Source organism: Phaenicophaeus curvirostris, chromosome 3 (genome assembly GCF_032191515.1).
Source record: "Phaenicophaeus curvirostris isolate KB17595 chromosome 3, BPBGC_Pcur_1.0, whole genome shotgun sequence".
Taxonomy (NCBI): domain Eukaryota; kingdom Metazoa; phylum Chordata; class Aves; order Cuculiformes; family Cuculidae; genus Phaenicophaeus; species Phaenicophaeus curvirostris.
Window position 1 is genome coordinate 43,481,038 of NC_091394.1, and position 24,853 is coordinate 43,505,890.

General features: G+C 39.3%; 2 protein-coding genes across 2 annotated transcripts in view; one reads left to right on the plus strand and one right to left on the minus strand.

Moving 5' to 3' along the window:
- The window catches only part of TPPP (tubulin polymerization promoting protein), a 59,028-nt gene extending 52,638 nt beyond the window's left edge, over positions 1 to 6,390 (plus strand). The window contains exon 4 of the mRNA XM_069853836.1: positions 5,833 to 6,390. Within this exon, the coding sequence (XP_069709937.1) occupies positions 5,833 to 6,027 (195 nt within the window). The 3' untranslated portion in view covers positions 6,028 to 6,390. The remainder of the gene's footprint in view (positions 1 to 5,832) is intronic.
- CIDEA (cell death inducing DFFA like effector a) overlaps positions 1 to 24,853 on the minus strand; it is a 557,707-nt gene that overhangs the window by 56,201 nt on the left and 476,653 nt on the right. The gene's annotated exons all lie outside the window — the stretch shown is intronic.

Here is a 24,853-nt window from a genome sequence, read left to right on the forward strand (position 1 = left end):
GCCTGGATGGGTGAACCCAGAGAGCAGTGGTGAATGGATTTAAATCTAGCTGGTGACCAGTCACAAGTGATGTTTCCCAGGTCTCGGTGTTGGGGCTGGTTCTGTTTAATATTGTTATCAGTGATAGGGACAAGGGGATCAAGTGCACCCTCAGTAAGTTTGCAGAAGACACCAAACTGGACGGGAGTGTTGATCTGCTTGAGGGCAGGAAGGCTCTGCAGAGGGATGTGGACAGGCCCAAGGTCAGTTGCGTGAGATTAAGCAAGGCCAAGTGTCAAGTCCTGCACTTGGGCCACAACAACCTCTTGCAGCACTACAGGCTTGGGGAGGTGAGGCTGGAAAGCTGCCTGAAGGAAAAGGGACTGAGAGTGCTGTGGACAGCCAGCTGAACATGAACCAGCAGTGTGCTCAGGTAGCCAAAAAGGCCAACAGCATCTTGGCTTGTATAAAAAAATGCCATCAGGAGTAGGGAAATGATTGTGCCTCTGTACTTGATGCCAGTGGCACCACACCTCGAATCCTGTGTTAAGTTTTGGGCCCCTCAGTACAAGAAAGACATTGAGGTGCTGGAGTGTGTCCAAAGAAAGGCAGCAAAGCTGGTGAAGGGGCTGGAGAACAAGTCTTCTGAGGAGCCTCTGAGGGAACACTGTGGTTGTTTAGCCTGGAGGCTGAGGAAGGAGACCTTATCACTACCTGAAAGAACGTTCAAAAAACTTGTAGACATGGCACTTTGTGACTTGGCTTATAAGTACGGTGTTATTGGGCTGGTGGTTGGACTTGATGATCTTAGAGGTCTCTTCCAACCTTAACAGTTCTGTTATTCTGTGTGCAAATAAAAGAAGGAAAATGAAGGCTTCTGTGGACTCATGGAAGGGAGGGGAGGAGGTTGGATCCAAGGAACTTATTAACCTTTAGAAAGACGTAACTAGAGAGATCATATAACATACACTAGAAAGTAAACAGTACTTTTAAGCAGAATTGCTATAGGACAAGACAGAATCATTTGTCTGTGATTCATTATGAAATAGAAGGGAGAGTGACTAAGATGGAAATTGTTCTCATCAAGCTCTTTGTGCTGTTCACAATATTTCTTCCCAATATTTCTTCATGAAAAGAAACTGTATTTTGATAAAAACCAGTTGAGTGCACATTTGATTCCTAAAGGCAGTTCCCTAAAAGTTAAGTCATCAGCTCATAAAAGAATCTTTATGAATAAACTTGTCGCCTTAGGATACTGAAGGTGACAGATAATCCTAGAAATAATTTCTAGGCACATGAAGGACAAGAAAGTTATCAAGAGTAGTCAGCATGGCTTCACCAAGGGGAAGTCATGCTTAACCAACTTAATGAATATCTACAGTGAAATGACTGACATCGTAGATGCGGGAAGAGCAGTGGATGGTGTCTACCTGGACTTCAGTAAGTCCTTTGACATGGTCTCCCATAAAAGACTCTTAGCCTCTCATGCTCTTGCTGTAGGGATGGGATTTACAGACAGGGAGGTATATTGAAAACTGGCTGTATGGCTGGGCTCTGAGGGTGGTGGTCAGTGGTGCAATGTCTAGTTCAAGACCAGTAACTAGCAATATACCTTGGAGAGAGCATGCTCAGTCTAGTCCTGTTTATCATCTTCATTAGTGGTCTGCACAATGAGGCAGAGTATAACCTCAGCAAGTTTTCTGTTAACACGAATGTGGATGTGGTCTTCCTGGACTTCAGTAAAGCCTTTGACACAGTTTCTCACAGCATTCTGCTTAGGAAACTGTCAGCCTCTGGCCTGGACAGGCGCACACTCTCCTGGGTGGAAAACTGGTTGGATGGCCAGGCCCAGAGAGTGGTGGTAAATGGTGTGAAATCCAGCTGGAGGCCAGTGACAAGTGGGGTTCCCCAGGGCTCAGTGCTGGGTCCAGCCCTGTTCGATGTCTTTATCAATGACCTGGATGAAGGCATCGAGTGTTCCATTAGCAAGTTTGCAGACGACACTAAGCTGCGTGGAAGTGTCGATCTGCTGGAGGGTAGGGAGGCTCTGCAAAGGCATCTGAACACCCTGGACCGCTGGGCTGAGTCCAATGGCATGAGGTTTAACAAGGCCAAATGCTGGGTCCTGCACTTGGGGCACAACAACCCTGTGCAGTGCTACAGACTAGGAGAAGTCTGTCTAGAAAACTTCCTGGAGGAGAGGGACCTGGGGGTTTTGGTTGACAGCTGACTGAACATGAGCCAGCAGTGTGCCCAGGTGGCCAAGAAGGCCAATGGCATCTTGGCTTGTATCAGAAATGGCGTGACCAGCAGGTCCAGGGAGGTTATTCTCCCTCTGTACTCTGCACTGGTGAGACTGCTCCTTGAATACTGTGTTCAGTTCTGGGCCCCTCACCACAAGAAGGATGTTGAGGCTCTGGAGCAAGTCCAGAGAAGAGCAACAAAGCTGGTGAGGGGGCTGGAGAGCAGGTCTTGTGAGGAACGGCTGAGAGAGCTGGGGTTGTTTAGCCTGGAGAAGAGGAGGCTGAGGAGAGACCTTATTGCTTTCTACAACTACCTGAAAGGAGGTTGTAGAGAGGAGGGTGCTGGCCTCTTCTCCCAAGTGACAGGGGACAGGACAAGAGGGAATGGCCTCAAGCTCCGCCAGGGGAGGTTTAGGCTGGACATTAGGAAAAAATTTTTCTTGGAAAGGGTCATTGGGCGCTGGAACAGGCTGCCCAGGGAGGTGGTTGAGTCACCTTCCCTGGAGGTGTTTAAGGCACGGGTGGATGAGGTGCTAAGGGGCATGGTTTAGTGTTTGATAGGAATGGTTGGACTCGATGATCCGGTGGGTCTCTTCCAACCTGGTTGTTCTATGATTCTGTGAAATTTTGGAGGTGTGGCTGATAGGTCATCCAGATTCTGTCGTCAAGAGGCACCTCGACAGACTGGAGAAATGGACCTACAGGAACCTTGGGAAGTTCAGCAAAGAGAAGTGTGTTCCTGCACCTGGTGAGGAACAACCCCATACACCAGATATATCCTGGGGGCCACCCTGTTGGAAACTAGCTTGGCAGATATGAACCTGAAGATCCTGGTAGACACAAAGCTGAACAGGAGCCAACCATGTGCACTTGGCACATGGAAGAAGGCTACTGGTATCATGGGCCTCATTAGGTGAAGTGTTGCTAAGCAGGCCGAAGGAGGTGCTCTTTGCCCTCTGCTCAGCCATGATAAGGTCACATCTGGATTAATGGACTAGAGAATCTCTCCTATGAGGAAAGGCTGAGAGAGCTGAGACTGTTTAGCCTGGAGAAGAGAAGGTTCAAGGAGAATCTCATCTGTGTATATTAAATGCCTTAAGGGAGGGTGCAAAGAGGACAGAGCTAGGCTTTTTATCAGTAGTGATCAGCGACAGGGCAAAATGCAGTGGGCAAAAGCTAAAACACAGGAGGTTCCCTCTGAATATCTGGAAACACTTTCTCGCAATGAGGGTGGCTGAGCACTGACACGTGTTGCCCAGGGATGTGGTTGTCTCTCCATACTTGGAGATATTCAAAAGTCGTCTGGACTAGGCAAAGGGGTGGGGATTTGAAGCAGATGACATCCAGAGGTCTCTTCAAATCTCAACCCTTCTATAAGTCTATGATACGTAGTGCCACTGGCTGTTCTGATTGAGGAGCCCAAGACAAACATGAAGTCCTTGTGTATTCTACTTCATGTTTACAAAGGCTTTTTTTGAAAGAAGGTACCTTAGCAGGATGCTTAGATTGGACCTGACCCTTCAGTGTAGTGTTCACACAACCTTAGAGAGGAAGTAGTATTTTCTTTGTAATCATAAGAAACATAAAAGGAGAAGAAAAAGGTGAGATAGGGTGCTCTGCCTAGCTTTATGGTGGCATCTCATTATCTCTTCATATATGGATCAGGGAAGTGAGAGGATATTGTACACAGAATTAAAATTGCTTGAATTTTGTACTGTTGGAAACAAAATGAGCCTCCCATTTGATAGAAAATGTGCTAGCAGGAAACTCACAGGGATTGTCATTTTTACAATTCTGTCACATGTGGGAAGGGATGTGTTAGTGGCTTCACATGCAATTTAGGAAAAGCCTGCACTTCTTAGTTTAAAAACAATTTTGAGAAAGAATGTTTGCTTTGCAGATACTGCCTTTATGTTCATTTTGCATGTTGTGACTCCTGTGATGCAGGAAACCTTCTGATCTGTCCTAGGCTGAAAGAACACAGGATATGGGATCACTATCATTCTTGCTCTGTATTTGTCATGTTTGTGCTGGGGCTTAAGGGTTTGTTTTAACTGTCTTTCAGGACAAAAAGATGGTATTTTTTTTTAATCTGATGTTAATTTACCTTTACTTAGAATGTTGCTATTTTTCTCCTTGCACATACGTGTATCAACTTTCAGTTAATAGGTATGAAAATGTGAACTTTTAAGTTACTGTCCCAAGTTGTCTGCTAAATAAGTGTGATTTCTTTTTTTTGTGAGATATGCCAAAGGGGTGCTATTATTTTGTATTTCATCCATTTGCTGTATTGCTTTTGCACTGGGAACACACTTGGCTCTAGCAGATGAAGAATGAATTATGAAAGAATGTTTTCATGTTAGTCTTAGCATTAAGTAGTTACGTATGTGGACAAATTCCCTCAAAACAGCATTTACTTAAATGGTGGCGGTGGAGTGTGGCTCCCACGGTGTACAAGTTTCGTTCATCCCCAGACTGACTGAATCCAAGCATCCTGTTCCACTTGGTATATATTAAAGCATCTTTTCCAAGTCTCTGCATTAAAAGATATTCAACGTATGTCATCCTATGGAAGAACTAATTGTCACTTCAGAAGCCTGTTTGTTAGGTCTCATTAATGAAAACTTATTTGAGCTTAGGATGGGTAGAGGGGAAATGAGGTTTTTGATAAAAGATAAGTTTTCCAGAGCATTTACTTCACTGGAGTGAAGCCCGTGTCATTTCTGTCTCTAAAATGCAACCTGACAGGATGGAACACATAGACACCCAAATTTTGTCAGTCTTTGTTCATCTTAGCTCCATTTCCACTACTATGCAAAAATCTTTTGTGTTTTTCCTTCTCCATTCACGTCTTTTCTCTTTTGATTTTAAAATGTAAACTTAAGGATCAAGGAGACAGCTCCCAATCCAAACACACAGCAGGTTAGCATGCTCCTATATTGTTCTGTGAGATATCTTTTTCCTTCTCTTTGCGTAGTCAAATTTTCTTTGTCTCAGTAACAGAAAAACTTTGATTTTTTTTAAGTAGCCTTATATAACTCAGTGGAAGCAATGTAGAGGGAAGTCTTTGCTCAGTGCCATTCCGTAAGTTGCTGACTTGCTAACATTGAAAATAACTTTTGTCCTCCTAGTTTGTTACTTCTCATATGAATCCTAGAGTTTAGAATAAATTTGTCGAAGCAATGAATTCTAGCTGTATTGGTTTGCTTTTTCTGTATTGGTGGAGCCAGACTTTTATGCTTGGATGTTGACCTAGTGGATTGTGAACATGGTGTTTCCTAGGACTTCTTCCTATCTTTGGTACTTAGAACTTGATTATTAGAAGTACCAGAAGTATTATTATAATCAGAAGTATCTCATCTTTAAAGTCTCTTATAAAAGTTTTTGATGTAACTTGCACTACTTTGTCCTTGGGTATATGATTGTTATCATTGTATGTAATGACAAGAAACAAACATTTTTTGTATACTTTTGCTAGAAGTGATTAAATATTTACATAATCTCCATCAGTAGCAAATAATTAAATGTTGGTAGAGTGTACAAATATCTGCATTAAGAATAATTGAATTCTGATGTGATTTTTTTTTATTTCTTTTCTTTCTTCTAATAGAAAGCTATTTCATCTCCAACTGTATCACGCCTTACAGATACATCAAAATTCACAGGTTCTCACAAAGAGAGATTTGATCCCAGTGGGAAAGGAAAAGGCAAAGCTGGCCGAGAAGATCTGGTGGATGCTTCAGGATATGTATCTGGCTATAAGCATGCAGGCACATATGATCATAAAGTACAAGGAAGCAAGTAAGGCTGAGGGTTTACAGCACAGTGGGAGAAAGAGAGGGAGAAAGAAAATATGTAGATGAATCCCATATGTTTTGGTTATTGTGAATGCTAAGACTATGTTGTCAAGAAGTTGTTTTCAGGAACTGGAACTGATTTCAACATCTGCTGAGCTACTTGCAGCACAACGCCACTTCATTACATTCCTCATGTGTATATTGGCAAAAATAAATAAATCAGTATGAAAAATATGTAATTTTGTTGAGCTTTAGACAACAAAAAAAACCCAGAGTCAAGAGCAGTCATACCACATTTTGTCAATTCAAGCAAGAGATCTCAAACATTCCAGAATGTCCAGTTACCCTGAAGATGTCAAAGAAAACCTCTTGAAAAGAGGGTCTTTCATAGCAGTTTATCTGAGGAATGTCCCATTATTTATGCAGTTTGATTTGACTACTGTTTTGGGGCTTTTTTAAAACGTCTTATGTGGGATCTAGCACTTTCTTTAAAGCATTCAACAATATACTATTGGGGAGTAAATGGTTGTAATATACAAGGTGGTAGCCTGTAAATGCTATATGCCACTGATGAAAAACTGAAGAAAGCTATTTCTAGGACAATGTAGGTTCTAAAGTGTTTTATGTCAGCAGAAAGTGGTGAAAAATACCAGCCCTTACTTTCCTCCTGTCTATACTTTGTGCTTGTTGCTGTGTGTACTGTAACATGGTTCTGACTGGCTGGATTTGGATGGAGCTGTTGTACTAACCTGAGAGGTGAGGAATAAGACATGACTAAGAAAGCCTATTGAAGCTTTTTGCAGTTTGTTTCCGAGTTTGCACTGCCTCGTTTGAAATGAAGGGGGCATTAAGCTAATAATGCTTTAAAATACTGATTATGACTAAACACTGCCAATTTGATTGCTGTTAAGTGAATATTATTATGCACATACATTTGCACATATGCCCCTAAAGCTATGTAAGGAAAATTTTATGGACCCCTGGAATAAGGACATTTACAATTAATATCCATGTGATTAGGATATCCATTTACGACCCTTGGAATAAAGACATTTACAATCAATACCCATGTAATTTGTCCCCAAAACTATACTATTGTAACTGGGCTACATTTTATCTTAGATTCTTTGAAGCCAAGAGATTTGATTCTCTGTTCACTTTTGCTACCTAACTTGGTAGTGATAGTATTGATGGGAATGGCTTTACTCTGCTATAGAAGGAGAACCAGTTCTGCAGGCTTAAGGTACAGGCAACTGAGTGTGACCTACCCTGGGCCTAGAATGCTAAACCAGCTTAATAGGAATAAAAATAAATAATTTTTAATATTTTTTTAAAAGGAGAGAAAAGACTGATCCAATTTTCTACAAGAGTTGAACAAATACCCTAACATATTATACTGCTTCTCTAAAATTATGAAATTTAGTATTTTCAGTTTTCAAAACCAGCTGCTAGCAGTTATGCTTTGCTTTCTTTCAAGAAAAGCTCGTGCACTGATTTTCATGTTTGACTCTGAATAAAGCTTATTAAATCTATTGTTCCCCGCACCTGTGTCAGTATCCCAGAATACATAAAGTTTAGTGAGCAGTGTGTGCTGTCATGTGCCATGCAGGTCAACAGCCTGTATTTGTCCAATGTCCAGGAACAGCACTGGTTTTCAGCCCTTAAACTGTTCAAGTTTTGTTTTTCTGACATTGAATAGTTACCTTTCTTGCAACTTTGCCTCCAATGACCCTTTGAGCTCATACATCAGCCTAAAACCAAAACAGCAATAGCAAACAAAGGCAAGGACTTCCTGGTGAACCTGGAGATTTTTTTGTTTGTTTATAATTTATTTGGGGTTTTGTTTTGAAGAGTGAGGAAAGTTTGCCAAAACTCAGCATGTGTTGTTGTAAAGATTTAAATGGCTTTTCCTGTGGTTGGCTCTGGTTACCTGGGAAGATTTTTGAGGTATGTAAGGATGCTGAGGATGAGAAGTATCCAGCTTTGTGAAGCCTTTCCAAGATTTACCTATTGTTCTTGAGTAAAAATTTCCATGGAATGAAGGATTATCCACTCCTGTGTTGCACTGGTGACCTATCACACTCTGAGCCAGAAAATAAAGCACTGTAATACCAATAATGGCCAAATTATTCCAGCACAGTAGCAGACTGTCTAAATATAGAGAACCTTCATCTATGTCACTGGTACCTGTGCACATGAAAGTGGCTCCAGAAAAGTCTTATTTTTTATGAGTAAAAAGGCTAAGCCTCTAACCCTTGATAAATCCTTAACTGAACTTACAGGCAAAACCAGTGTCCCTGTTCTTCCCAGTGACTTTGAAATTTGACTCTTAACTTGCTTGTAACTGAAAAGATCTGTATCCAGCCCAAATGAAGAGTGAAGTTTCAGCATACTGTTGACCTCACTCTTGGTTGCTAGCTAGCTGCCTTGTCTGGCACATTAGGTGATACTTAACCTGAGCTACACAATTGACAGGCTTTCTTAAGTACCCAAATACTGAGTGTCAGTAATGTCAGATTTTTGTTACACAGGATTTGTGGTTGGTTAGGATGTTTTCAACGTAAAATTAGGTTTAAATTAGTTTAAAAACTGCTAGTTCACAGAGTGAGAAAGACCAGCAAGCTCATAAGATGGAAGGCATGCAAAGGAATTGAGAATGCAGATGAACCCAAACTAACACTAAATAGAAATTGAGCTATTCTGTTTGCTTAGAAGAAACTGATAGAAGTAGCTGGGGTTCTGCCAGAGTTTACTTTGCATTACTTGTACAGTGTAAAATCCCTGCTGCCATAAACTAAAGCATTCTGTATGGACCTGATGCAAAGTTCTTTGAAATACTTGCGATGATGTAGCAAGTTTTGCATCGGGACCTGAGGATATGCTTCAGATAGCAGTATTTTATTTTGAGGAACACATGTTTCTTCGCATCTACAGTTGGATAGCTTTAAAAATCAAACAGAGACATGAAAATAAGTCATTCTGATATAATGGTGACTAAAGGACTTGTGGCTGGAAGGATTTTTTCCTTTTCCTACACTTGGTATGGAACACAAGGGCTATGAATAAAAGTACCATATGCAACTGTGTATTTAGGGGTTCAATAACCTACTTAAGCTCTTACTTATCCATTAATATCTGTAGGAAATGAAAAGCTTACACACTGTCTTGAATGTTAGCTCTGAGTTCTAGGTCTGCTTGGGAATGAGACAAAGGACATTTATTTATTCATCTGCCATTCCCTTAAACCTCAGGAGAGCAAGTATAGCTGGTACCTCAGAGATGAGGAGAAGAGAGAGCTCGGGAGGTGCAGGAGGAGCCCCATTTTCAGCCCTTGAAGCACTGTAGAGTATGTGCTGTTCCTGTGTACCATACTTTACTGTAACATCTGAAGTAAAGACGCATATGAAATAAGAGCATGGATACCTAGTAAGGTTTACACTCATTACTTTTTTTGGGGCATCTCAAATCATTCAATCTAACCTTGCAGTCTGATTTTCAGCATCTTGTACTATGCCACATCTTCTATTGAAACTCCTTGTTCCTTATTATCTTTGCTTTTATTACTGCTGAATATGCTGCCAAAGAAAAGTGATCAGAAAGTACAGGTAGCTTGTAGCAATAACTGCCTTAAAGAACAAACTTAAATTACACTGTTCACTTAATATTAAGCCTTTAAATACTATGGCAGTATGCAGTCTTATACCTGTATCTCCACTGAGGCTTAACCTGACCATCAAAGCGTTTGCAAGGTTGAGGACAAGAAATACAAATCCTCACTGAGGCAGAAGAATAGTCCTTACAAGAAATTTTGTAAAAATAAGGTAGTATTAAAATTCAGTATGCGTAAGTCAATTGGATTTTTCTTTTTAGTGCTTGCTTACTAATTCCCTGTAGTCACTCCATGTGCTTTAGTTGCTTCCTGAGTGTTTTGCAGCAATCTTATCCATATGGAAATACCAGAAACAAAAGTTATTGTCCTGCTATCAAAGCTATCAGAATAGTGGTACTGAGAAGCAGACATTAGAAAGCATACATTGTTTCAACAGTCCTATGTGAACAATTGTTTGTTATGATCATTAGTTGTAATAAAATATTTGGAATCCGAAAGGAATTGTTGTACATTGGATAGCAGACAAGATCTAGCCACCTACAATATTTCTTATATCTTTTTCACTTTAGGGAAGGATAAAGGAGATTTTTAAAAGTACTCACATGTCACAACATGTATTTTTCATCAGCACAGAGATTGTCCTTCAAAGATATTTTGGATTGAAGTATATTTCCCATTTACAGAGCTCACCTAAATTAAAAATTCCTCTGGCAACCTTTTGGCATTATAGAAAGCCTTGTTCATTAATTAGCATTTTAGTCACTCATTATTTTCCTCTAGTGACTCAATATTTTTTATGGCAGCTGAAATTAGCCAGAACTAAAAGGGAAATGACTGCTATGAATTTGGCTTGCAAATTATAGGTATCCCAGCCATCCATAGAGAAAATCCTTATGTATCTTTCTCCAACACCAAAACTTTAAACTTCTAATTGATATTGTTTTTCCTTAAGGCTTGTCATCGTTAATAAATTCTAATTCTTCGTGCCTGCATGTATGATGCTCAAAACATAACCCCGCTTTTCAGTGATCCATATATTCTGGTGGCATGTGCCTGTTATCCATGAATGAGAATTCACTGTTTATGCTGGACAAGAAACAAGCCTTTTACCTTAATGATAGAGCAAATGTAATGTGTTCAACTAGTACATGTCCTCTTAACTGACTGTTAGCCTTGCTTATGTGCCAAAATAACTACACCTTTGTGTACGTTGTTTGTAGTGTGAATATTATGTACTTGGCTTGTATATATTAGTTGGTAATAAGTAATGTAATACACTAGACTTGTACAGGTTTTTGTGTGCATACACGTACTCTTTGGATCCAGAAATTAAACCATATAGATATTGATTCAAATATTAAATCTTACTGGGGCCAAACTCTAGGCTGGCAGGCAGTGCTGTTCAGCTTGGCCAGTTGATGATGCTACCATTCTCCCTCCATAGAATGAAAGTAAAGATCTAAAGAGGGTTTTATGATTTCACGCATCTACCCTGTTCCTGTTTCTGGGGGAAATCAGTGATTCTGATATAGACTTGATGTGACAAGAAGAATTTCTCCCTAGTGAGGAAGTAGGAAAGAGAGTCAGGGTAAAAGCAAGATTTCCTCAAAATGCTCTTAAGAGGCAGTTTAAAATTATGCCTTCCATCAGCCCTGTATTTTCCTTTGTGAAGCAAGGTAACACTCACTATGTATACACGCAGTAGTTCATCGTCAGCTAGTAAGTACTATGGACTTGAGTCTTGCATAGACCTCCGGAAAATTAAATACCTGAAGCATAATGACAGATCTCAAACTTTAGCAAAATTCTCAACAGCAGTCTGGAGTGCTTCAACTTGATCCATATATACTCCTGTATTTGGAGTGTTTGCCCACAAAATAGCATTTAGATGTTCATTTAATTTTTTTGTGCACCTAGGTGCCTATTTGGCTTGCCTAATGTAAGTTGGAAGTGATGGACTTTTTAAGTCTTCAGAATCCTAAAACTAGTGAGAGACCTTTAGTTGCATTTGTACTTGCTCATTAAACTCAAAACCAATATTTTGAAAGATGTCCCAGCTAAAGAATATTGCAGACAGAACCTCCATATCTTAATTGACTGAGTACTTTGATTTTGCAGGGAGAAATAACCGTAATATAGTTGGGGTTTTTTCATGTCTTTCAGCATATTACCTTAACTGTATTGCTTCAAAATTCATGTGGAGGAGGTGGATTGCAAAACAGGTTTAATATATAACTCTTCACTTTGTTGCCAGAAAACATTTGAATTGGCTTGTTTCATTCAAACTAATTGATCGTCCACTCTTATGTAAACTTTGGCAAGAGCAAACCTGATAATAAATAAAAGGGGAGGTAGGGGGACACAATGACAACACCGTCTTTGCTGGGTGTTCTTGACAGACATTTGCATTACTATTGGTAGTCTGAAACAATTTGTTTTTAAATAAATTATCTTTTGTAATTACACACATGTTCATGCAGACATGTGCTATTTTGGGGTATACATCCACATGAGTGCAAGACTACAGAAGAGACTTTTTTTCTTTTAATACCTTACATTTGGAAATTGCCACTGAAAAGCCCAGCTGACTAAACTGATTTAGAAAAGTGGTAAGGACTTACTATATTCCATTGCAGGTAAACAGCCGATGAATTAATTTTCAAATATAGTTACACAGGATCTCTTTTTGAGAGTTACAGTAAAACTTACGGCACTGTACAAAGTGAGTTTTAAGTATTTGTAAAGGTCTTAAAGAAATGCTCATGATAATTTGCCCTTACCTTCAGTTATATTTATTCAAGATTTTTGTTAGTTTGCACGTTTTTCAGAACAGATCACAAACATGAATAAAGTTACATTCAAGCTAATTAAAAATGTAACTAAAAATAGACTTGTACTCCATCCATCTTTACATTTTGATCAGGACATACGTTATGCATGATTGACAAAATAAGAAAAAGGATGGCAATCTATATCCTCATATATATCCCCATAATGGTGAATTATTGTAAGCTTCAGTTTACATCAGATGAGTTTCTGTATGCTTGCATTTGCTCAAATGCTATTTTTAAGCAAAGTAAATAATGTGAAATACTGCAGCCTGGGCTCTGTTAAATGGTGTTGTATTAATGCAACTGAACTGCTGTATGTCTGTAATATTCATGCTAAATACAAACTAGCTCTTTAGAAGGGCTCTGTGTAAGGTCAGATAACCTACAAATTTCCCATATAAAACACTATTAGCAAACTACTTTTGTTAGCACTGTAGTGTATGAAATGGCAGAATCATAGACAAAAACAAGATATAGGATGCAACAAAAGTGTGTTTGTGTTTATCTTTGTGCTGGGTTCAGACTCTGTCAGCTGTGGCAAACTATTGCAGCAGGGAAAAATTTTTGTCTAATGCTTGTAATACAAAGTATTTTGTCTTTGTATTCTGTAAAGCAGAGAAATGGTCAATGTTGGATTAGTATATTGAAGTTTATTCTTAAAAAGATTTTATGTTTCACAGATTTAAATATTACAGGAGAAATATATATTTATACAGAAGTATAGTTTTTGAATGTTTGAGGTTGATTTTCTTCAGTCACGAACCTTTTCTTTATTGATTCTGTGATTCTTCATCTATATCATTCTTTATTCCCTTGGAAGCTCATTTATCTGTCCATGCTGTTCCAACATCCATTGCTAATTTGGTGTAGATGTTTTGATTCTTTATTTGCACAAATCTGGATGTCTGTGCTGTCAGGACCTGACTATAAAGTGTAGAGGTGAAACTGTTTTTCCTTTAATTAACTAGAACACTAATAGTTTAATTGTTAAATAGTTGTGATGTGGAGATAGGTCTTGATATAGTCTTCCTTGGAGCACCGTACAGCATGGTGAAAACCTTCAGTGAATCTTACTGTTTCTTACTCTTATTTTCATTAGTCTTTCATCTTGGTCCAGAAAACCTGGAAGCTTCTGTGTGCTAATAATTGCCTGCAGTGTTTATAATTGCAGGCGTTGCAAACATTAAAATTCAGCTGTACTAGCCTACTGTGTTCACTGTGAAATTTTCAACACAGTAAAAATTTTACATGGTCATTTAACCTTACAAGTTTACTTTTTTTCTCACTAATTTAGCACTGAATGCATTTTTTCATTATTACAAATGAACAACTTAAGCATAGCATTTCTTAATCTTAACTATAATAGATAAACATACCCTAAGCAAAGGATGATATATCCTAACCGCTTGATGAAGGGGGCCAGACACCATCCAGTGCAAAGAACACTGGGCAAAAATCTTATCCCCACTGCAGTCGGTGCCAAAATTCTAACTGGTGTTGGCAAAATGGAACTATTATTACCAAGGGGTTAATGTGCTTAGTAACCATGACAGACTGTTATGGGGGAGCACAACAGTGATTCTCTATTTCCATGTTTGTTTCTGTTCATTTAAAACTACTACTATTCAATCTTTAAAATAAGTAAAAGAAACTTGAAGGGGGGATCATATGCTACTAGTTTGTACTAGGGTTTTTCAGGAAAAGGAAACAAATTTATATATATATATATGCAATATATTTTTACACTGTTTATTAATGCTAGAAAGTATTAAATGTATCACTTTATCAGTGTGAATGTTAAAGTAATGATCTTGTAGATGTTTTAGACCTTTTAAAGTTGTCTGGTTAAATTCTAAACCCACATTAACAATGGAAAAGCTAGTTTGCCTGTATTATTGATGTTTTAGGGAAAAAGTACAAGTACAGCAGTTGTTTGATTAGCACTGTAAAAGCTTGTCTTGAAAAGTTGTAGTAAAATCCATATTGCAAACAGCATTTTTAAAGCATAGCTTCTCAAAGTATGTTACTGCTGTTGACCGACTGTATAAAATTGTATCTTTAGTTGGTAAAGTGATCAATAAATGTGTTACTACATTGATTTGTGGATTTCTTCAATTAAATGTTATTTACTGATAAACTTTGTTACCAACAGTTATTTTACAGTTCAGATGTTAAGTAACTAATGAATGTTTAAATTACATCAAAATATTCTCTGAACACCCAGCTATCTGGTTCTGAGCAGAATTTATTCATTCCTTATTATCTGTTTTCCTAGTTTTACTAAGTAAAGCTGACCATTAACGTTTTGAGAACTATACTATAGTATGATCCTTGAGTAGCCATGATGATAGTGATCCACCAAATGAGATCTGTCAGGGGTAAAACAATTTCTTCATAACTGTCTACTTAACGTAGATTGGTCGTTAGTCTCAAAAGCCTAAGCTACTTCTCCACTTTCTCTAAGTGCTATTGAGAATGTTTTACTGGCAAGAAATGTCACTTGCTACACACAACATTTTTTTAAGGATGTTGCATTCAAAATCAAATACAGACTTCCATTCATAAATAACAGTATTCTTCAGCTTCCCAGTAGTAATAATACCACGACTTTTCAAGAAACAGAAGACTGAAGTTATTTAATTAAACTCAGAGGATCACACTAATGTAATGAATAATGTGATAATAACCCAGGCACAGTGCTGATTTAGAAATAAGAGTAGGAGTACTGGATTAGCCAGAACAAGGAAATATAACTCAACTTCTTACAGCTACACTGCCCTTTCTCCACTTGTTCTTGAACTAGAAGTGGTGTTCTTTGTGCTCACACACTAAACAGCTGCCTGTAAAAATGCCTTTTAAGTGAAATCTACAGTTTTGTCCTGAGGTAGCTTTTCTTCCTGCATAGAGACCATATACTGTTTGTAGTAGGACTGCCAGATGAAGCCCCTTTTATCTCTGAGCATGTGTGAGTGCTCAAACTATAAAAAGCCTAATGAAGCAGAACCTTTAGGGATTACTAAAGGAAAAAAAAACCAAGATTTTTTCCTTTCATATAGTCCTTGAGGAAAGGGAGGTATTCTCATAGGGCAGAAGAGCACTATAAGACACTAAATTCTGTATTTTCAAAAGAGTCAAGGATTTTTTATTGTTTTCCTGTAGAGCCTTTAGAAATGCCTACTCACCCCTGCACACGACTCACACATCATAACTTTAAAGTATTAAAAAAACATCTGCCAGGATATGTTCTCTTTACTGTAGGAATACAATTATTTGGGTAGCTTTTCTCTACGTGTAGCTACTGTTGCAATAACTACACACAGATTGTACATGTAGACATAGTTCTATTGAGATAGGACTGACAGAGTGCTATCTAACCCTTGCCAGCTTTCTGTTCCTAGTTTTCAGAACTGACCACTCGCATCAGCATCAGTTCAGTCTCCTGCCTTGTTTTCATTTTCTCACCTTCCTAACTCACTGCACTACTTTATAAATAATGTAAACTAACATAGGCTCATTGAAATTTACTGCTCTGGTTCATGTTCCTACCGGAAGTTCATTCCAGGTCTACATCACTTTATTTCCAAGACTGTGAACTCAATATTTGATTACATAACCATCCATGGGTCACTTAAGGACTCAAGGGCTGCAGGGCTTTTCCGGAATTAATGTAGGAATATAAGCAGTGGCAGGGTTAGTGGGAAAGAATAGCCAACTGGGGCTGCTGGAATGAATCATATAGATCTTGTTTCCATCCAGCGTAAGCATTTCCTACATCTTTGAGGCAGGTAAGCTAGTCAACCAGAGCATGAGTTTTACACTGTCATTGCAATGATAACAAAAAACTTTTACCACTATTATGTCATTGCTGTGGCAACAAGAAATTTGTTTCTGTAACAATCCATGATATTAGATTATACGATAGCAAATAAAATACAGGTTTAAGGCCCATTTTCACTTGAGTTCTGTGAACACGGGAATACCAGGAGAATTTTGCATGCAGAACAGAAATTGGCTGCCATGCTGTAGGAGAGCACTCAAAAATAAAGGGTAGTGTTCTGGTCAAATTTTACAAATACTTCCATTTTACCGACATTATTTTGCCCATTTTTTTGTCTGTTGTAAAATGGTCTTTTGAAACACTGACACATACTGCCTGTTGGACAGCACTTGAATACTAAAAACAATTAAGTGCAGGTAGGATTGTTCTGGTAGCTGTAATTGATGTTTAATTTGGTCTTCAAAAGGGAGAGCAGTGAGCTACAGTGACAGTAAACTGGCAAAATGACAGTTTATCATAAACTGAGAAAGAAAATCTTCGTCTTTCATTTACTGTTCACCTGCTGCTAAAGTAAAGTACTGCCAGAAAAAAGACAGGCAGTTTCCAAGGTTTCAAATTAGGTAGGGTTCAAATTTCATATAGTCTGTGACTGTAGCCAGTCATTGTCCAGAAACTCTATCATTTGTTCTGTGATTAAAAAACTTGTCCCCACAAACACGAAGGAGCATAAAGGCATGATGGCAGCTGGGGGAACCCAAATAACTCAGTGAGAGAGAAGGGGGCCCTGTCACAGGTATTCCTGGAGCTGTCACAGAAGAGCCCTCAGTCTCGCTTGTCCAGGTGTGGAACATACTGAGATAAGTAAATGGCTCTCCAGAGCACCTTACAGATCACGGCAGGTTACTACCTACAGGCCTGTGCAGGCATAAGCATTTAGGAATTGTGCATTATGGGATATATACAGAAGGAAACAAAGGCAAGGATGTGGGTGTTCTGGGGGGAATAAGCACAGGAAAATAGAGGGATAAGGGGCTGGTCACTGGTCTGTACAGTTTGGCAATGCCATGGACCTCATCATTGCCAACTGTCCTGTCTTATTAAATTTCATTTCTAACTAATTTTTTTGGTGAGAGGATTCAGAATTCTGTGTACATACGTATATGTGGAGGTCTAATTGCCAGCAACTGGAGTCAGACAATATGTCACAATAGCCAGTGGTCCATGTGGTGCCAGCAACTGGATTGATCCAGTGAGGGGACCTATAGCACTGTGTGACTGCTAGCAAGTATCAGGCTGAACCTAGTCAGCAAGTAGGTGAAGAGGCTTCAGCATCAGTTACCAAAGCAGCCGTAAGACTGGGCCAGATACATTTATGTCTCTAAGGCAACTGGAAGAGCATTCTGGAGGAACCAGGCAGCTCAGGACAGCTACTGGGGAGACCACAAGATCTGAAGGTATGTGTCTCTATGCAGGTGGCAACTGGAGATGGATAAAATCCAGGGCCCAGTTACTGAGCTGCCTGCACATCTAAGCCCAGTTACTCATGGGATCCCCAGTGTGTGCTGCTATATATAAGGAGAGGGTAGGGGGAAATGACACCAGCAGCTGTGGTTCTCAGAGATGAACATGTCCAGGTGCCAGCAGCAGGGTAAAAGAGGAATCCAGGATAGATTATCTGGAGGGAACTACATTTAATATATGCACTTTTCCTACTAGCTGGTCTTCATACTGGTCAGTCAGAGACAGAGTGGGTACTAGTTTGGGTTTTGTTGGTGGTGCTGGCTTCATTTTTATAAGTTGCCTTCAGCATAGTGGGTTACTAAAACACCATTCAGTAACAAACCAAAAACTAAGCCAGAGCTAAATCGACTAGTAGCACAAAGAATGATGTTGTCTTACATTTTCTGATCCATGGTGTGGGGAACTAATATATTAGATATAGTCCTCAAAAGAGTCCCCCTTTGTTGCGCTTATGATATAGATCTTGTCCTAGGGGAAAAAAAATTCCTCTGATATTTTTACATCTAGATTTGGAATGTGAAGAGCTTCTGATTCCATGTGACAGCTTGAACTCTTCCGTGTTGCTAAAGTAGGTCATATGCTTTTGCTGCTGCTTCTTCTGTAACCACCACTCTCTGAATTATTGCCAGTAATCTTTGTAATGCAGGTAATATCCCCTCTGTTGAGTTTAATGGGCAGCAGCAGAATTGCTTTTCTTTTAGAAAAGTATTAAGTACTGGATATACTAAACTGCAATCTTTTCTGGTGCGGCAGAAATTGTTAGGCCATGTGGATTAGTGACACAGCTGCCTGCAGAATTTTTTGCTATTTGTTTTGCTCCTCCCTATAAAGGAAGCAATAGTGAAAGAGCTTGAACTTCAGACATAAATTTGCTTCAGATCTGCAGAGTACTTATGAAAATGCTATAGCCTTTTAAATGCTATACATCACAGATCTCAGTAGGTCAAAGCCCATAGCCATCTTACATCAGCATTAGAATTAAAAGTTGAAGAAATTTTTGTACTTCTGCAGGAGATGCTGACTTTAAGCCATTGCAGTGAAGATAAGCCTACAGTTCCTTCTAGTTTCACAAGTGGCTAAAGAAGAATAGGCATAACGGTCTTTAAGAGGTGAGACGGAAAGTGCCATTGGTGATGTCAGATTAGTATTTTGCAGTATTGAATACTGCACAGATGAAGAAGAACTCTATGGCTTTGTATGAGGTTTTTGCCCTAGACCCACAGTTTTGAGACAGATTCCTGTAGGATTTGCAGAAGCTACGTTACTGAAGTGTTCAAGTAGGCCTAATGTCTGGATGGGTCAACTGACTTAGCTTTTAGGTGGGGTTTTTAGCTAACCTAGAAACTAAAAGGCAAATATTGACCTGGCTTAAAGTAGATTCTGTGTAATTACCACCAATGACAGAGCAGGTTAGATGCATTCTCAGGAGCTTTGCTAAAGACTCATCCAAAGCTTTTACAATATTAAGCTGTGATGTTCTTTAAGTTCATTCAATCATCATGTTTTCGCTCCTGGTGAAACTGAGACAGTTGCTTTATTCCTATTGTGCTTAACTCCTATTGTATTTTACTCCTGAACTGGTACTTACAGAAAGTTGAGATTAGTTTGAATGGAGTAAATAACAGGTAGGAGGACAACAAACAAAACAAAAATAGACAAAGTACCAGAAACTTCAGAGAAAAGGAGAGCAGCAAAAGCTAGTCACAGTGAAATTAGAGAAGGCACAGAAGAAGTAGCCTGCGACCTATTCATTTAGTAGAAAGAGCCTGAAGTTAACCTTTTGACAGAATAAAATGAGATGTTTCAATAAGTATTTATAAACTTGTGACAAAGTGTCTGTTACTGGTTTGAATTGGCAAAAAGCTGTTCAAAGGCTAGAAAGCCTTAAGAGGCATGAGAGCTTGTCTCTGACATAAAAACATGAGTTTTTCTGAAAAGGCAGAACTCCTGCAACACAAGAATTTGTAAATTAGCATCTACTGCTGAATGTATCTGTGAAAAAGAAAATGTGTAAACAAGTATAGGGTTAAGGGGTTTGGGTTCTTTTTAAATTACAAAGACGGATGTGCTGGCAACTGGAAAAATGGTATTCACTTTATCAAAAGGGTTGCTCAGTCCTATGAGAGCTGTTACAAAATGTCAATGGAAGTTTTCCATGAAGACACTACCAGGTTCTCGATACTTTTTATGTATTTCTATCAAGAGTACTTAAAAAAAATGTTTTAAATAAATCAGCTTTCTTCTAAAACCTGAAAAACTGACTTTATCCTTTTCTGACTATTTTGAACTACATTCATGCTCCTTCCTGTCTTCAACAAGGCAATCAGCAGCATCAGACACCTCCTCTCTGCCTGTTGCTTGGCAGCCCACCTACTCAGGCTGTCCTGGCCTCTGTCCCTACTGCAAGACTCGGCTTCTATCCATAGTGGTAGCCTCAATACCCTCAGCTGCTACTTGTAAACAAAAACATGAGGCAGGGCAGCAGGAGGAGGAGAGGTTTATGCACAGCTTCCCTCTGCTGTAGAATGTACTACTGAGCAATATGCTACTATCCCCTCTAACCACAGCTTTCAAAATAAACGCATAGGTCTAGATCATTCACACCTCAATAAGTACATACATTTCATGTTGTTGACAGGCGTGCACAGTGCCTGATTAGCTATATTGTTGTAGCACACAGTCCAGTTTCATTTGGCCTGTTGACCATCATCTGATGGATAAAATAGGAGAATCTATTTCCAGCAGAAATATAAAATACAACAAGAATTGATGCTTGTTTATTTTGCAAAACAGTTGATGTACAATCTCCTTGACAGAAATCTCTGCTAGGAAAACCCTCTAAATGTCACTTCACATGAATATGGAAATACCCAGCTTCCACAGAAAAATCTCATTTCTTTAGATTTGTTTTATCACAGAACTACAGGCCTTTAAATACTCACTTTACACAGGTTTAAATCCAGAAACAAAGCTACAGTAAACTAGGCTGTTATCTTTTCTGATTTTTACAGCTTATATTCCACACTTTTGGCCTAAGGCAGAGGCTATAAAGCAGAACAGGAAGCCTCAGCCCTCCCTGTTCCCTCTTCTTATCTGACCCACCTGCGCAGAGCTGTTCTACTATAGGCACAGCAACAGCAGAATCCCTGAAGAGACAGATGCCAAGTAAGATCACAGCTAGCCACGAAGAGCCTGCAATGAACTCAGTGACCTAAGTTGTGGCAGGGTTATGAGAAAGTTATGGAAGAAGCAAACTTTCTGTTTCAAAGCCAACACTTCGAAAAAAATCTAACTGATTAATCACCTGTTGGATATCCTTATTTTTAAAACCTAGATGCCAAGTGCTGGTCCATCTCTGGGTCCTCAGCCACAGTCCCAAAATACAAACAGCCTGCTGCCCCCTTCTAACAGCTGTTGTGTCTAAAAGCCTGCCTGAGAGTTCAGTGCCAGCTTCTGAGGCAGAGTGCTCTTCCCCAGAATCCCACCCATGCTTCCCGGCATGTTATCTAGTATTTAAGGAGTAGAGCAGAGAACAGTGTTGGTGACAGCACTGATAGCACATTATTGGAACCCTGACTGTGTGTTATTGTACTTTTTAAAGTCAACAGTCTGTCCTTCACTAAAAACCCGTTCTCTTTCTTCCCAAAGCCTCTTTGCCCCACTCTTTTACCTAAATATTTGCAATTTTTCATATGAAATTCCTTCTGTCTCTAATCATTCTAATCTATCTACTTAATGTGAGAGAGAATAAATTGGTTTTCACAACATGAGGCCCAATTTTAGCCAGAGCAAACAACTATGTTCCTTAATAATTCTAAGACTGAAGGGGGCTTGTGAGCAAGGTGAATACACACAGAGAGAGGTAGTGTGACATACAGCTTCAACGTACTGAACAGAATTGGAACGTAAGTCACCACTATGCCACAATACTGGACGAACATAAATAAAGGAAAAAAATACACTTGTTACTTGTGTCTTTCATGGACATAAAGTGTACCTGTGACTCCCAAGTTTATAATAGTGTTGAACCCATTCCTTCAAGCTAATATTTTCATTTGTTTCCTGTTGATGATTTTGAAGTTCTAAAAATAATAGACAATTTTCTACAATATTCAAACATACATTTACTGAATGAATCTCAAAGAAATTCTTGGAACTTCATGCCAAAATATTCTGTAACATTTTTCTTGATCATAACTAAATACTTGATAATTTTCCATTAACAATATAACTATACAGTTGCAGAATATTTTCATTAAATTCCAGTACACATCCTTATCTTCAAACTGCAATAACATTGTATTGCCAGTCAAGTTCACTTTCTGTTCTAAAGCTGGTTACTTACTGCAGCTACACTGTTAGAATGAGCAGCTGCCATTTGATAAAAATATTGTCATTAATGAAGTGATGCATCTGAAAACTATTTTGCTTAGTTGGTAAAATGCTTCAAGGTCCTATGGAATGAAATCTATATAATGTCTTCTAACCAGGCAGTTAGATAAACAGTCTTCTGACTTTGAGTCACAGGCTTGACTAGAACAATATGCACACCATATATCACATACTTGAAGAGTACTATATTACACCATATTTGCATATAGATGTGAAGATGCTAACTTATTGCACACGTTTGTTGTCAAAAAAGTCAGTGTGTTATGTAGTATTGCATGCAAATAATTATATTAAATATAAACAATTCATTATAAAACAATTAAAAATATTGTTACCTTCACCCCACAAAGTAGAGTTTCCTGTCAGCATACCCATATTTTCACTTATCTAATTGACTACCACCAGTCTACCTAGGTCGGAAGTCCAGAAGACTTACTTTTACAGCTCACTGATTTAAGAACAAGAGAAGGCAGCAAAATGTTTTTTAATGCAGAATATGACAACATTACTCTTGATATTTTAGTCTCTTAATCAGCTCAGAGTGTTCAGGTGTTAGTACTGTTAAAACAGCCAATAGAAAAAGCATTTCTATCTCTATTCTAAAATACCATGTGTAAACTGTAACTTATGTATTTGACTGAACAGAAATCACAAACTGTTTAACCTCAACACAGTTAATTTCATCTTGGGTTATCATAAAGATATTTATTTTCTCCTGCCTCTATTTTTACTCTTGACTTATAAAGAAATCTTCATTTTCACAAAGCATGAACTACAACTTACTTGCAGGATCAATAGTAGGGATATTTATTTGTCTAAAAAAACCACCAAACACACTTAACTGAATTGAATGTTCTTCAAGAACCAATGTTCACAGCTAGCTCTAGGTCCTTGAAATTATGCCAAAAGGACATAGTGTAAAAATATTGAACTTCATGTGTTGTGAAAAGTGCAAAAGTCCTGAAGCTTTATAAATGCATCCAATTGAACGCAAATATAACCTATGGCACATTTTATAAGCTAACTCTTTCAGCTAGAACTGCTCAATTCTGACATCAGGTCATTAATTTTGAGGCTATGTTGCTGGTTTTGTTCTAAGTAGCTTTGTAAATGTAAAAGAGAAGGTAATTCACTTGATGAGTTTTTGCAGAATCTTTCTATTGACCCGCTTTGGGATTGTTTCACATTACAGAAAACAGGTCCTGCTTCACCTGTAAATTTGCAAAACTTTGCCACAGCCACAGTCTGTCAGTGACTTCCATGAATTACAATGACAATAGTTGCCTGACTCAGGATTGTGGCAGAATTTAGTGATGTAAACCTACCTGGATGAAAAGGCAATTATTTCTTGTAGATTTAGTAACTGTAGCACCCCAGGTCCTCCTCCAGGCAGCTTTCCAGCCAGATTTCTCCTAGTCTGTAGCACTGCATAGGGTTGTTGTGCCCCAAGTGCAGGACCCGGCATTTGGCCTTGTTAAACCTCATCCCATTGGTCTCAGCCCTGCTGTCCAGCCTGTTCAAATCCCTTTGCAGAGCCTCCCTACCCTCCAACAGATCCACCCAGCTTAGTGTCATCCGCAAACTTGCTAAGGGAACACTCAATGCCTTCATCCAGGTCATTGATAAAGACATTGAACAGGGCTGGACCCAGCACTGAGCCTTGGGGAACCCACTTGTCACTGGCCTCCAGCTGGAGTTAACTCCATTTCCCACCACTCTCTGGGCCCGGCCAGCCAACCAGTTTTCTACCCAGGAGAGTGTGCGCCTGTCCAGGCCAGAGGCTGACAGTTTCCTAAGCAGAATGCTGTGAGAAACTCTGACAAAGGCTTTATGAAGTCCAAGAAGACCACATCCACAGCCTTTCTCTCATGAAGTAGCCAAGTCACTTTGTCATAGGAGGCGATCAGGTTAGTTTGGCAAGACCTGCCTTTCGTGAACCCGTGTTGACTGGACCTGATCACCTGGATCATGATAGCACTCAAGATCACCTGTTCCATGACTTTCCCTGGCACTGAGGTCAGACTGACAGGCCCGTAGTTCCCTGGATCCTCCCTGTGGCCCTTCTTGTAGATGGGCACAACATCAGCCAGCCTCCAGTCCAGTGGAACTTCCCCAGTCAGCCAGGACTGCTGGAAGATGATGGAAAGGGGTTTGGCCACCACATCCGCCAGCTCCTTTAATACACTTGGGTGGATCCCATCTGGCCCCATAGACTTGTAGGTGTCTATCTGGGCAAGCAAGTCTCTAACAACCTCCTCTTGGATCATGGGAGCCTTGTTTTGCTCCTCTAGCTCATGGGGATGTACGTAGAGAGAACAACTTTCCTTACTATTAAAGACTGAGGAAATGAAGGCATTAAGTACCTCATCTTTGTCCTCATCCCCTGTCACAGTTGTTCCTTCTGCATCCAATAGGGACTGAATATTCTCTCTAGTCCTCCTTTTATTGTTAATGTATTTATAGAGAGATTTTTTATTACCTTTCACAGACTTGGCCAACCTGATTTCTAGTTGGGCCTTAGCCCTCCTGATTTTTTCCCTGCACGATCTCATTTCCCTCCTGTAGTCCACCCAAGACACCTGTCCCTTCTTCCAAAGCTCATAGACATTCCTCTTCTTTTTGATGTCCCTCAAGACCTCCCTGCTCAACCAAGCTGTTTTTTCCCTTGCCGACTTCTTTTCTGGAACATTGGGACAGCTTGC